This window comes from Monodon monoceros, unplaced genomic scaffold (genome assembly GCF_005190385.1).
Source record: "Monodon monoceros isolate NGI ecotype Baffin Bay Population unplaced genomic scaffold, NGI_Narwhal_1 Super_Scaffold_1, whole genome shotgun sequence".
In the NCBI taxonomy this organism is placed as follows: Eukaryota; Metazoa; Chordata; class Mammalia; order Artiodactyla; family Monodontidae; genus Monodon; species Monodon monoceros.
This window is the reverse complement of record NW_021703765.1, coordinates 64,126,529-64,139,768: the sequence shown is the minus strand read 5'-3', so window position 1 is coordinate 64,139,768 and position 13,240 is coordinate 64,126,529. Positions and strand designations below refer to the sequence as shown.

General features: G+C 55.9%; 1 protein-coding gene across 1 annotated transcript; it reads right to left on the bottom strand.

Moving 5' to 3' along the window:
- Positions 1-2,571: 2,571 nt before the first annotated feature.
- On the bottom strand, positions 2,572-8,939 carry LOC114892939 (putative SEC14-like protein 6). The gene is given in 10 exon segments (XM_029218314.1): positions 2,572-4,382; positions 5,530-5,699; positions 5,791-5,930; positions 6,007-6,109; positions 6,455-6,542; positions 6,648-6,708; positions 7,871-7,966; positions 8,476-8,664; positions 8,753-8,812; positions 8,871-8,939. Coding segments are annotated over 10 exon segments (1,116 nt in total). The 3' UTR covers positions 2,572-4,242.
- Between the last annotated feature and the right edge of the window lie 4,301 nt (positions 8,940-13,240).

Sequence of the window (13,240 nt, the reverse complement as noted above, 5' to 3'; positions counted from 1 at the left end):
GCCCTTGTTGCTTACCATAGGAATGGGTTGCTATGGTGATAGGAGCATGGGGGAGGATTATTAAGGAGGCTGCAAAGTGGAGAAGCTTGTACGCTGTCCAGGGCTGGAGCTAGCACACCCTTTCTCACAAGACCAGGGTGTACCCTAAGGGCATGCAGTGTTCCAAGTTCTTCATGCCAAACTGGTCTCTGATTTCATTGCCATTCTTGGGCAACATGGAGTGCCCAAGACTACTGTGGGGGAGGCTGAGTCTGGGGGTGATTGCAAACAAACTGCCAAGCAGCTGTAATTCCTCTCCCAACATTGAGAAAATAATTCTCAAATAGTTAAAAAATGTATGGTGCTGAAACACCGGCTTGGGTAACTGGGTTTGAATCTTGGCTTTCTCTCAAATGCGCTATGTGAGCTTGAGTCTCAGATTTCTCATCTGTAAATTGGGGCTAATAACATTCCCTTCTTATAAGGTTAATGGGATGGTTAGAAGAGGCCAATAAGGTACATGACCCACCACCTGGCACATGGTAAGCAATCAATAGTGTTGGCTTTTATGGTTATTATTGGGCTGCTCACCCAGCCTGCCTTCAACTCCAGGACAAGGGCACGACTAGGCAAGCCCATCCTTTCTGGTTACTGGACCTGTAAAATGGGGCTATAATTCCCATCTCCTTCAGGGTTGCATGTAAAGGGGCTGTGCAAACTGTGGAATGCTGTGCCATGGAACTCTGGTGAAGCCGTGACTGTCCCACAGTGGTGTCCTCTCCAACCTGGACTCTTGGAAGGTGAGCTGGACTGGGGTGGAAATTTGGGGGGCAGGAGAGCCTTTCCAACTGCATTGAAAAAACCCCTATAGGTCCCTCACCTGCATCCCCCCCTCTCCCGCCACCAGAAGATTGTGGGGCTTTCCATCCCAGAAGATGTGCTGGGACTGGGAGGCCCCGCCTCCGTTCCTCTGGACAGGTGAGGCCTGGGTATTTCCAACCACCTCATTCTGAGTAAGTTTTGATCTGTGGCCTCCTGCCAAGATTCTGCCATTCTTTCCTGACAAACAACACGGCTGCTTTGTAATGTGCCTTATAAAATGGTTTTATTAATAATTATCAAATGTGTACACACAGTTGTTCACAAAGAAATGGTAAACATCAGAGAGCGCCGCCCAAGAGCCCTTCCGGCACCCCTCCGGTCTCAAATACCCTACAGCCACCCTCACCCCATTCCTCAGTCTGGAAGGCTCGTCCGCACCTGGTCACCCTCCCACATCTCTCAGTTCTCCCTTCAAGGGTCCCTTCCTCAGACAAAGTACATCTGATTCCCCATCAGGCTTCTTTGCTGAGAGCTCCCCTAGAATTTGGCTTCTGCCCCTCCAAGCACACGTGGTGATGACACGCCCACTTGATAATCATTGGAGTCACTTCTGCCTCCCTCAATATAGGTGAGCTTCCTATTAGCGTCAGCCCAGTCTCCCCGAGGTCCCCAGGGCCTGCAGTACCTGGTGCTGGGCAGACACTCAATAACCGTTGATGAATGAATGGATAAACAAAGAAACAAGCTTCGGGTAAACAGCCCCTTTCTGGCTACTTCCTTTTTTTAAAATTTATTATTTTTTAAATTAAAAAAATTCTTTTTGGCCTGCTGCGCAGCATGCAGGGTCATGTAGGATCGTAGTTCCCCGACCAGGGATCGAACCCGGGCCCTTGGCAGTGAAAGCATGGTGTCCTAATCACTGGACGGCCAGGGAATTCCCCCACACACACCTTTTTTTTTCTTAAAGTGTTAAGACACAGGGATGGAGGTTGCTGAAGACATGCTCCCTTTCTATCTCCCAAAGTGCCCCACCCCCCTTGCCAGGTAGGAGATTCTGCTCTCACCTCTGCAGGTGACTGCTGCCCTGCCGGCTTAACAGAGGTGTGCTCTGCCAGCTCTGGGATTCAGTGTCGCTGGTGCCCACACCTGACCCCCTTATCACAGCCATATTTGTATAAATTCTCTGTGGTCAGAGCCTTGGGAAACCCCTGTGCAAAGGAGTCTTTGCTGCCTGCAAGAAAACCACATGAGGCAGTGCTGATGGTGGGAAGTTGGCTATGAGTGGTTAGAAAGGCAAGGGTCATTGTTCACATCTATGAACCCCTTGTCTTTACGTGGGGGGCATGAAGGTGGAAGTAAGGCACTGTGAGCCCCCATCATGACAACAGCTGGGAGCAGTGAAACCTGGCACAGGGTCCTCCCAGTCCCAGTTGGCCGTGCCCTCCATAGCCTGCCATGGGCAGTGGGAAGATGGCCCTGGGAAGCCAGGACCTCTGGGGGCTCTGGATATCCCTGCATCTGGGAGGCTGCACAGAGGGTGGCTGTGCAGTGCAACTGGGGTGACGGGAAAGCCTGCCACATCTGGGATGCAGGAGAGGACCTTGGACACAGAAATGTCATGTGATTTTTGCCTGACAGCCTCAGGCCATCTCTTTGGTGCTGGTACGCAGTTTTTTTCTTGCCAAACTATTCAAACACTGTTGGGCCAGGAGTGCCTCGTGGCGCTGGCTTATGGCATTCGGTTTTATTTAGTTTGCTTTTTATAGCAGCAGAGCCTCTGCTCAGACTCTGTGCTCCGTCACTCGTGGTGGATGGAGGGCTGGGGACCCAAGGACCTCACCTGGCTCACCAGAAGACCCCACCTTCCCAAGCCTCATCATGCTCTTGTCTAAAACAGGCTTTGGGAAATCGAGAAACCTCTTATTAACTGGAGAAGATGAGAGCACAGAATCTGAGAGTGGGAAAGGGACCAGAGCTGGGCTTCTTGCTGGTAAAGCACCTGGATAGTGGGGCTCACCTGGGAAGGGCCTGGGCAGCCAGGATGCTAATGTTTTGCAGCAAGGACCCCTTTTACAGGTACGTCTGACCACTCACTCCCGGGGACGTCACCTGGGTGGCCAGCACTCCACCCCGTGGGACAGTAGTACAGGCGCAGGGATCCAGAGCCGAGGGCCGAGCCACCCTGGGGTTGGGTCTTCAGAGGTACTGGGGGCCAGTGGCCTGGCCCAGCCAGAGGGCAGGGAGCAGGATGAAGGGGGCAGGGCAGCAAAGCCTGGGCTCCCAGGCCCAGGTTGAGGGCTTCATTGCCACCTAGAGTCAACCGCAGAGGCACAGCCATCTCAGCGGCTTCCTCGGCTCACTTCCAGGCATGGGCTGCCCTGCTGGGTGCAGTCCGGCCAGCAGCGGTCCTGACTGTGGGCTGTGGGCTCCAGGAGGGCAAGCCATTGAGAAATGAAGCCTTCACTGGTCAGCTACTGAGTTGCATTTGGGGTGGGGGAGGAGGGGGGTTGGCAGCCAACCTTCAGCTGTCCCCTTGGTGAGACACAAAGATGGAGGAAAAACCTGATGGTTCTCCAAGAAGCAAGTCAGAGTCTAGGATGAGCGCCCTGGGAGGGCAGCTCCACCCTGCACCCCAGTATGTTCGTTCCACCTCCCTCCAGCTTTGCTTCGGTCCCAGCCCCCATCAGAGCCGGAAAGAACCCAAGTTGAAGGTGGGCTGGATCACAGCAGGCTGGGGGTGGGGAGACACTGGGAATTCCCCGGAGACTCAGTCACACCCACTCAGCTCTGCGTAAGGCTGAGCGCGGCTCTTCCTCCTGATGGTTGTTCCTGCCGGCTCTCGCTCTCCGTTTCTGATTTTCCCTCCAAATGCAGTAGAACAGCCCTGGGGGGTTGATGCTCTGTCAGAACCGAGACCCTCAGCCCTGCCCGTCCTTCCACCCAGCTGTTTACAGCTGGCCCTGCCCATCCCTGCTGACCCCCTGCATGTGGAGAATGGGGCTTCCCTGCTCTTCAGGCCTGAGGCGGTGCTCCCTGCAGGCCCTGGCGCTCATGCGCATGTCCTCCAACCACCACGCCAGGTGTGGGTGAGCCCTGGGATGGGGGGGACCTTGTCAGGAGGGACACAAGGGCAGCTTCTGCAGGTAGGACCCTTCCTCAGTGGACACAAGCTTATCCTCAGGGTTCTCATCCTCATTTTCTGCGAACAGGGGATGGGGTGTCCGTCTGAATCCTCAGTGTGGCCTATGCACCAGGGTTCCCCTTCCTGCTCGGCCACAGAGCCAGGTTGGCCCACAAGGAGCTGAGATGGTGATGGCTGAGGTGGGTGGCTCTCTGCAGTCACCTCCAGCACCACCCTTCCTGGGGGCGGCGGGCAGGGTCAGGGGACAGGAAGGGGTGCTAAGGGGTTGGAGAGCACGGGCACAGGGGCGCCCAGGGTCTTCATTGCAGTGGGGACTGTCTTGTTGCCTCAAGACTCTGAATCTTCTCCTCGGAGGCCTTGTCGGGGAGCAGCACCTCCACAGTGTAGCTGACCCTCTTGGCATGCATCAGGCTGTAGGTGTTGTCAAAGCGCAGGACGTCTGCAAGGACGGAGAAGTAAGCAAGCAAAGCGAGCCTGGCACATCTGCGCACCCAGTGCCCTTGGGAGTGGGCCGCCCAGAACTGTGGGTGGGGCTGGAGGGTCTGCCCCAGCCCATCACTCCCGACTATCTCCTTGGCCGATGCTTGTGCCAACCAAAGGAATAATGGTAACCACCAGCAGCATGCATCAGCCCCGTCTACGGGCACTGCTTCGGTGCACACAGCTCCCTGAATCCTCAAAGCAATCCCACAGAAGGCACTATCACCCCCATTTTATGGATAAGGAAATGGGCTTAGAAGTTGGTAAGACTTATGATTCCAGACCAAGGGAAGGGAGGGACTGGGATTCCCTTATCCTGATGTTCCAACCCAGAGGGGAGCCCTGCTTTCCCCAGAAGAGAGGGCTGAGTTCCATCAGCCACATCCTCATCATGCATTCTTTAGAGGCATTTTGTTTGACACCAAGGTCCAACATGCATGCTGGGACGTGGTGACTCATCCAGATTTCTCTGTCTCCACCCTTCTAATTCTCCCTTTGCCACGAAGATGAACTAGATGTGGATGAACTAAAGCAATAGCAGAACTCATTCTCTTCTCCAGGGGACATCAGCTTTGGGTTTCCCTTCTCCTAGCTCTGTTCCCCACAGAGGTGGGAGGTCAGCAGTGGTCCTGGGCAACGTCGCTTCTGCTAAAACAGACCAAACTGCATCTGGCCTGGGAGGCCTGGGAATAGGGGAACAAAAACCTGGAAGAGTCATCTCCTCAGGATTCCCAAAGTGGGGTGGTCCACACATGTGGACAGGCTGGGAGCCCTGATGCTGAGCCCACGGCTGTTTTCCAGCTGTCTCTTACTTAGCCTGTTGGGTGCAGTGAGGGGGCTTCCCAGGAGCTGAGTCCACGGCTGTGAACCGTGCTCTCCACCATGTGTCTCTGCCCTTGTATCCACACCTGGGGGCCACTCATAAGATCCAACACCTGAAACCAATGTCCCTGGTGCCTGTGGGATCTAGAAGCTAGCACAGACTCCCACACCCTCCCTGAGATCTGGAAATAGGAGCAAACAGAGAGGTCAGACTGGCAAGAGATGTCAGGTCATTTCTCCACCATGAGGAGGAAAATGACTCCAGCGAACCCTATAGATCTTACTGGCGCCGGCCTGGAGGCAGGTGAGGCTCCCGTCCTCGGGCACCAGGTGGGTGTTTTAGCGCTGGCTGGGCAGAACCTCCATCATCTCCCCGGCCCGCTGCCACTCCCCCATCTTGGTCTTCAGGAAAACCCCGAAGCCGATGTCCACCTCGTCCAATGCGAACTGCCACCTGCAGGGGACAGGGCCCCACTGACAACCACCTGCCTGGGCTCCGGGCCCCTCCCAACCATGCCCAGGTGTGGAGTGGCCGCCATCCCTACCTGAGCACACAGCCTGGGAACAGGATCTCGTTCTCCACCTGCAGGGAGGAGCCTCGGCCCATGGTCACCTGGTGCTTGTACTGCACCCTCACCTGGTTGCGCAGGTAGTAGCTCCTGGGCACCTTGCCCCCGTAGTTGATCTGTGGGCGAGGGTGGGTGAGAGGGCACTAGACCATGGCTGTCTCCCCTCCCTCCCCATCCTCTGGGCACCTGTACCTTGGTCAGGCACTTGGGGTTGCCATCGGTGTCAGTCATGGTCCCCCCAAACTCCACAGGCAGCTGGTCGGGGCTGGTGAACTTAGGCAGCTCTTGCTTCCAGCTGTCTGTGGGGGCAAAAGTGGGGTTCCATGTGGGATCGGGGAGGCTCAACTGAGGGCAGTTGGGCCAAGCCCAGGGCTGTCCTGTGCCATATGGCTCCCTCCCCCTATTTCCCACATCCTCCTGGTGCCCCCGGGGACGGACCCCTCCTGGCCCCTCTGCCCTCTGGCAGGTGGACACATTGGCCTCAACAGTTGATGCCATAATGGAGTGGGTCCTCCAGAGCAGTGGGTCTGGAGGAGTGGGTCCCCGAGCCTGGTGCCCTCGGATGCAGGAGCTGTCAGGTCTGCAGAGGGGCAGCCCCCAGCTCAGGCTCTGGGCTGCAGAGGAGGCCAGAGCTGCTCACTCATCTCCAGGAATCACCACCTTCCTGCGCATCTCCTCAGTTATGTATGGCTTGATCAGGTTGAAGGCCACCGGGAACAGCTTGCAAGCTGAGAAAGGCACTGTTTCAGGGTCTCCTGGGGTCTCAGTTCCCTGCCTTGTTGCCTCCACATCCCCTGCCCCCCACTCAGCATATCCCGGGCTGGTTCACTCACCTCTCACAACAATTATATTCCTCAAAATCTCAGGGTAATTTGCCTCGAGTGCTGTGAGAAACTGTGAGGCCAAACTCAGGTCAGTGCACAAGCTACAGGTGCCTAAATGCTGCCCCCTTAAGGCTCCCAAGGCCCCCCAGACACCCAGAACCCACCCAGACAAGAGAAGCCGCTGCTTTCCAGTGTGTTGGGTCCCAGTCACAGACCCTCCTGAAGCCACTAGTACAAAATTCTTGACAGATTTCAAGCGGGTGACCCCACCTACTGCAGAGTAAGAAAATCTCCCTCAGGACTCTGGAAGGTTCCCCTCCATGTGGTTTAGACAATAGTTCAGCTTCAGAAACAAAACACTTTTAGCATAAGAAAGATTCAAAGTTGTAAGACATACCTTTTTTTTCTTAATTGGGATAGAATTTACATACCATAAAGTTTACCCTTTCAAAGTGTGCGATTCAGTAGTTTTCAGTATATTCACAGAGGTGTCTAGTTTCAGAACATTCTCATCACCCCAAAAGGAAGCCCGTACCCGTTAGCAGTCACCACCCGCACCATTTCCCTCTCCCTGCAGCCCTGGTTAACCACCAGTCTGCTTTCTGTCTCTATGGATTTATCTTTTCTGGGTATTTCCTATCAGTGGAATCACACCATATGTGGCCTTTTGTGTCTGGCTTCCTCAATTTAGTATGTTTTGATGATTGTTAAACTTTTTTAAAGTTTAGGTTCTCTGCTATTCTGGGTTGAGCAGAAAGAAAAGAAAAGGCAGGCTGGCTGCCCCGGGGGCCCAGGTCTTGTCAGGGCCTCCCTTCCCTCCTTAGGGCTCTCAGAGCACACTTGCTTTCAGCCGCCTCCCAGACAACGCAGCAAATAGGATGGGGGGAGGGGCTCAAGCCAAGGGCAGGGGGTGGGGCCGGTAGGGAGGAGCGGGGAGGGAGTATGAGAGGGAAGGGCATCCACAGGGACCCTGGCAGGCCTGGTGACCATGTCCAGCAGGTCACCTGTTGTTGTGACCTGCTGGACTTGAAATGGTGACATTGGGGTGATGAGTATGATTTAGCACAGCCCCAAGAGATTATGGGTTTGAAAATATCCCTGCAAACAGCAAGTAAGGAGCTGCAAACCTGTGGGCAGAGCGAGGACCCCCCCATACACACTCCACATCAGCAAGCGAGGGACAGAGGCCCAGGAGGGTGGACACCCTTCCCCCCTTGGTGGGGTTCCCTCACCTCCTGGGCAAACTCCACTCCTGGCTTCCACAGATGCCTCTGGCTCAGCCCCTCAAAATCGAAAACAGCTATGATTTTCTCCACTTTCTTCCCCAGGTGCAAGGGAATGATGGGAAGTGAGACCCCCATGAGGGTCAGTGCCCCCCACACCCCACCAGAGGTGGGGCCGGGCTTGAGCCCAGGGCACTGGCCTGGCTTATCCCGGCTCCGCCTGGCGTGGAGGTTTCATGCCAGGAAGCCAGGTGCAGGGGGATGGGGCCGTCCCAAGGGGCGCCCTTCCCACATCTGTCCATGGGAAGGCAGGTCGCCATGCCTCAGTTTCCTCCTCTGTCCAGTGCGGCTGAAATACCTGTCTTTCTCCATCAAATGAGGCCACAGAGAGCAGCGTGGCCTGGGGGGTGGAGCTGGGCTTTGGGGCAGTGAGCCCCAGTGTGGACCACTTAGCGGGTTACTGGCCTCTGAATCCTGTGTACGCTCAGAGGTGCTGGGAGGAGCCGAGGAGACCAGGGAGGTAGGTTCTGGGTGCCCAGTGCTGGGGGCTGCCTTGGAGGCTGCCAGGCTGTGGCTGCCCCGGGGGCTGGGAGGGCCCCGTGGGACCCTTGCCTCCTTGCTCCGCTGCTCGCACACTCCCTCAGGGACAGCCCACAGCTCTGGGACTTGGCCCTGAGCAGCTTTTGTCTGGAGATGGAGAGGAAGAGGCCCTTGAGGTCCAGGCCTCTGATGATGTGGTACCACATGGGGCTGCCCTCGTTGTCATGGCCACAGGTGCCGTTGGCGTTGTATAGCCTGACAACCTGGATGCACGAGAGAGAGGGTTGGGGAGGGGGTGTGGGTTTGAGGGAGACCTGGGTTCCGAGGCGGCTGGGGGGCCGGGGATCTCACCTCTGGGGGCTGCCATGCAAGGATGTTGTGCAGATCCTGTTGCTTCCGGAACTTCACCTGCTACAGAGACACAGGAGGAGCCGAAGACCCCCCCTGAGCCAAAGGCCTCTGCAGGGACCCAGGGACACTTGGCCAGGCCCCTCTGCCTGCAACCATTGAGGGCCTGCCAGGGCATCTGGGGCTCCATGGGCACAGAACTGGGGATGTGGACAGGAGTGGGACAGAGGAGACGTGGGTCTGACATGGATGAAGAGGGAAAATCTCAGAAAGGAACAGGTGAAGCCAACAGGTGCAGCTGCCTCTCCCTGCATCCTTCCACCTGCTTGCCACCCTCCGTTCCCCACATGGTCTCCCAGGGAGTTCTGGGAGTCAGACTTTACCCCCTAGCTTCCAGTCCTCCGTAGTCAAAAACCTAGACTCTGATGGTGACCTGCAGCCCCACCCCCACCCCCACCACCATGGGCCTGCGCCACCCACGCAGCTGCATCTCTCCCCTTTCTCTCTACAACACAACCTCCTGTGCTCCTGGATTGCTCCAGCTTGCCCCCACCTCAGGGCCTTTGCACGGCTGTGCCCTCAGCCTCTGATCCTCACCTGCCTGCCTCTTTTCAGGCATTCGTGCCACAGCCAAAAATGTCACCCTTCAGCAAGGAAGACCTCCCTGACCTCCCTCACTTCCTTCCATCCCACTGTCTTTGTTAAACTTTCCACTCTCAGGAAGCGTCTTGTTTACTTATTTATCTGGTTTCTTTTCTCTCTCTTTCTACCACTGCACTCTCCCCAGTGCCAGCACTGGCTAGACTCACCTTTGGGGCTCAATAAACAGTCATTGCATGAAAGAAAGAAAGAAAAAGAAAGGAAGGAAGGAAGGGAGGGAGAGAGGGAGGGAGCAAGGAAGGAGGGAAGACAGGAAGAAAGGAAGATCTCAGAAGACTTGGGGTAGGAAACAGGGCCGGTCAGGGAGGCGTTGCCCTCACCTTCTGCAGCATGTCATCGGATTTCTCCAGGTCAAAGCTCCGAGCTGCAACAAGGGGACAGGCTGTTGTTGTAGAATCCTGGGGGCCTGTTCCAGGTGTCTGAAGAAAGAGGCCCCACTCCACCCTCCTACCCGCTTTGCTCAGAGTGTCCCTTTCCTGACATGGGGAACCACAGTGTGGCTCAGGTAAGAGCTGAGGTACCCAGAGCCCCAGGAAGACTTGGGTACAGGCCCCCTGAGTTCCTGGGCTGATGGCAGTGGGTGTGCCCCTGGGCGGGCCTTGGTGATGGTGGTAAGCAGAGAAAGAAGCCACCACCCAGGAGGAAGATAGGAAGAGAAGGTGTCCAGAGAAACAGCACATTGAGTCCCTGTCACACCCACGGCCACTGCCAAGGCCTTGGGGACCCCAGCTGTGCCCGCGGCCCTTTTTCTGATGCTCCAAAAAAGTTGTTAAGAGATCAGACCCTGGGACTTCCCTGGTGGCGCAGTCGTTAAGAATCTGCCTACCAATGCAGGGGACACGGGTTCGAGCCCTGGTCAGGGAAGATCCCACATGCTGCGGAACAACTAAGCCCGTGTGCCACAACTACTGAGCCTGTGCTCTAGACCCTGCGAGCCACAACTACTGAGTCCGCATGCTACAACTACTGAAGCCCGCGCACCTAGAGCCCGTGCTCCGCAACAAGAGAAACCACTGCAATGAGAAGCCTGCGCACCACAACAAATAGTAGCCCCTGCTCGCCGCAACTAGAGAAAGCCTGCGCGCAGCAACGAAGACCCAACGCAGCCAAAAATAAATAAATTTATTTAAAAAAATAATAAAAGTGCAAAAAAATCTCAGTGATCATTTTTATATTGATTACATGTTGCAATGATACCAATTTGGCTCTGTCAGGTTAAATAAAATATATTATTGGGAATTCCCTGGTGGTCTGTTGCTTGGTGCTCAGCACTTTCACTGCTGTGGCCAGGATTCAACCTCTGGTTGGGGAACTAAGATCCTGCAAGCCGTGCTGCGTGGCCAAAACATAAATAAATAAAATATATGATCAAAACTGATTTTACTTGTTTCTTTTCCCTGTTCCCACGTGGCTACTAGAAAATTTGAAATGACATATGTGGCTTGCATTTGTGGTTTGTGTTATGTTTCTATTGGACAGCGCCAGTGTGGACTCTGGCCACCAAGACCCTCAGAGTTGAGAAGCGACCCGGGAGTGCAGAGCTCAGAGGAACCTCAGGGGCCTTGGGGGCTACCTCTTCTGGGGCAGAAGGAGAAATTGAGGCCGGTGTAGGGCTCTCTCCCCCACCTCACCTGGGCTAGCATCCTCTCCTGCGATGGGCTCAGCTCACCCTCTTGCCCGCTCATTCTCCCTACAGTGGTGGGTATGGGGTCCAGCTGGCTGGTCCCGAGTGCAGGGCCCACTCTGTGGCTCCCTGCAGACCACCTGTCTTCTGCCCAGCTGGCAGCCCCGCCCATGCCTACCACTGCCCAGAAGCCCTGCCTCTTCCTGCCAGGCTTCTTGTCCCTACATGGCAAGGTCCATTCCTTGCTGGGTGCCTAAGGCACCAAACCTTGACCTGACTGGCCCAGATTCAAATCCTCATGTGTGAAATGAAGATAGCGATGTTTGCCCCACAGCATGTCGAAAGTGACACCGCCTGTTGTCACGCACACAGGGGCTGCTCTCTACCCTGCCTCTCAGTCCCCACCTTCTACTCCTGCAGTCCCATCAGATGCTTCCTTGAGCCAGGAAGGCCACCACTCACACCCAACAGAGGTCTGAAACCACTGTCACTGTGCCCCAGCATGTCCCAGGCTCCAGTTACCACCCCACGTGTCTGGAGCAACTGCCCATGATTCATCACAGCCTTTAGGGCATGTGGCATCGGGGGTGAGGAGAGACTTCCCAGACCCAGACCCAGCAGGTGGATGGATGTGCAACCCTGAGCTGGGCCACACCCAGCCTTCAGGTGAGGGGTGACAGGAGACTCCTGGCTACAGTCAGCTACCCCACCCCTGGACAAGCAGAAAGCCAGAGCCCAAGACAAGGACACGTGGGATCATGCTGCATGAATGGGACCTGCACACAACAGGCACTTGTCTGAGATAAGCACTCCACTGCAAGGAGCTTATTCTGGAGGTGATCGGGGGAAACACAAATAGGAGAGTGAGGAAGTGAGACAGAGGTGGGGAGGTGGCTGTACGGGGAAGTAATGAAGAAAATAAGGACAAGTCGATCCCAATGGGGATAATGGGAGACAGTGTGGAACGCTCACCTCAGAGTCCCGCCCAGGGTCTGAGGGTCTTTAGACACCTTTGCTTGAGGGCTGCTCCAGGGGCTGACAATCCTGCTGGCACCTGTGGCCCTGGAGGCTGGAGAAAGGCCTCGGGGGGTGGTGAGGTTGAGGGGATAAGGGCAGGGGACACGGGCAGGGCACCAGCAGCTTCACCTCTAATCTGGGACCACGTGTTGGGCTTTGTGCCTGCTTCTCGGCCAAAGGCATCCCTGCTCTGTGAACCCCTTACTGTTCCTCCCAGGGCCTGGAAGACGGAAGTGGAGTGCCAGAGCCATGCAGCAGTTGGGTGACAATCAGGACCGTCTGAACTTGGAGCTTACTCAGGACTCTGTCTCTCACATGCCGGCGCCAGGCAGAGCACACACCTGGGGCGCCTCGCTGAGCCCGAGATGCTCCCTCCTTGGCCTTGCACGGGAGTAACTGGAGTGGATCTGCCTCTCTTGTAGGGCGAGGTCTCCCTAGAACCCCACAGACCCATAGGCTAGAGCTTTAGCCACAAGGGGCAAGTGTGGGCCACCCTCCCCTGCCCCTTCCCTGGCTCAGGCCCCCATTCCTCTCCCTGGTTCCCCACTCCAGCACCTCTGAAGCCCACCTTTGAGTAGTCCTGCGCCTCCTCCAAAGCCTCCCTTGGCTCCTTGTCACTCTCAGGAGAAACTGCAAACTCCGTAGCCTAGAGCGCAAGATTATTTGCTGTCCTTGCTGAGCGGATTTCTTCTGCTCTCCTCCTTATTCTAGCCCCCTTGCCTCTCCACTATTACCTGTCCAGCTCTTTCTTATGCTGTTCCCGCTCCCTGGAATGCCCTTCCTTGCAACACCCTGCATCCAATCCCTGCCTCCCTCAAGGCCTGTAATCAAAGCCCTCCTCTTCTGCAAGGTCTTTTCTAATTGGTTTTATTTGCTGGGAAGTGAGTCCCAGTCCAGTGAATGCGGCGGGCACGGAGCCTGCACACAGTAGGCACTTGTCTGAGAAAAGCACTCCCACTGTGGCACCTGTACACAGTAGGTACTCAATAAGAGTTTGCCAAAGATGTGATGGCCAGGGAAGCTGGGAGTGGCCACCTCTCCTTTTTCAGTTCTTATATGGCTCTCTGTGCTCGTGGGTGCCCAGGGCCACCCACTCTCCAGACTCCCTGCCTCTACCTGCCCGTGTCAAGACTTACCTGACCTGTGTCCCGCCCCAGTGTCATGTGAGCTTTCAGCTAATGAACTCATTC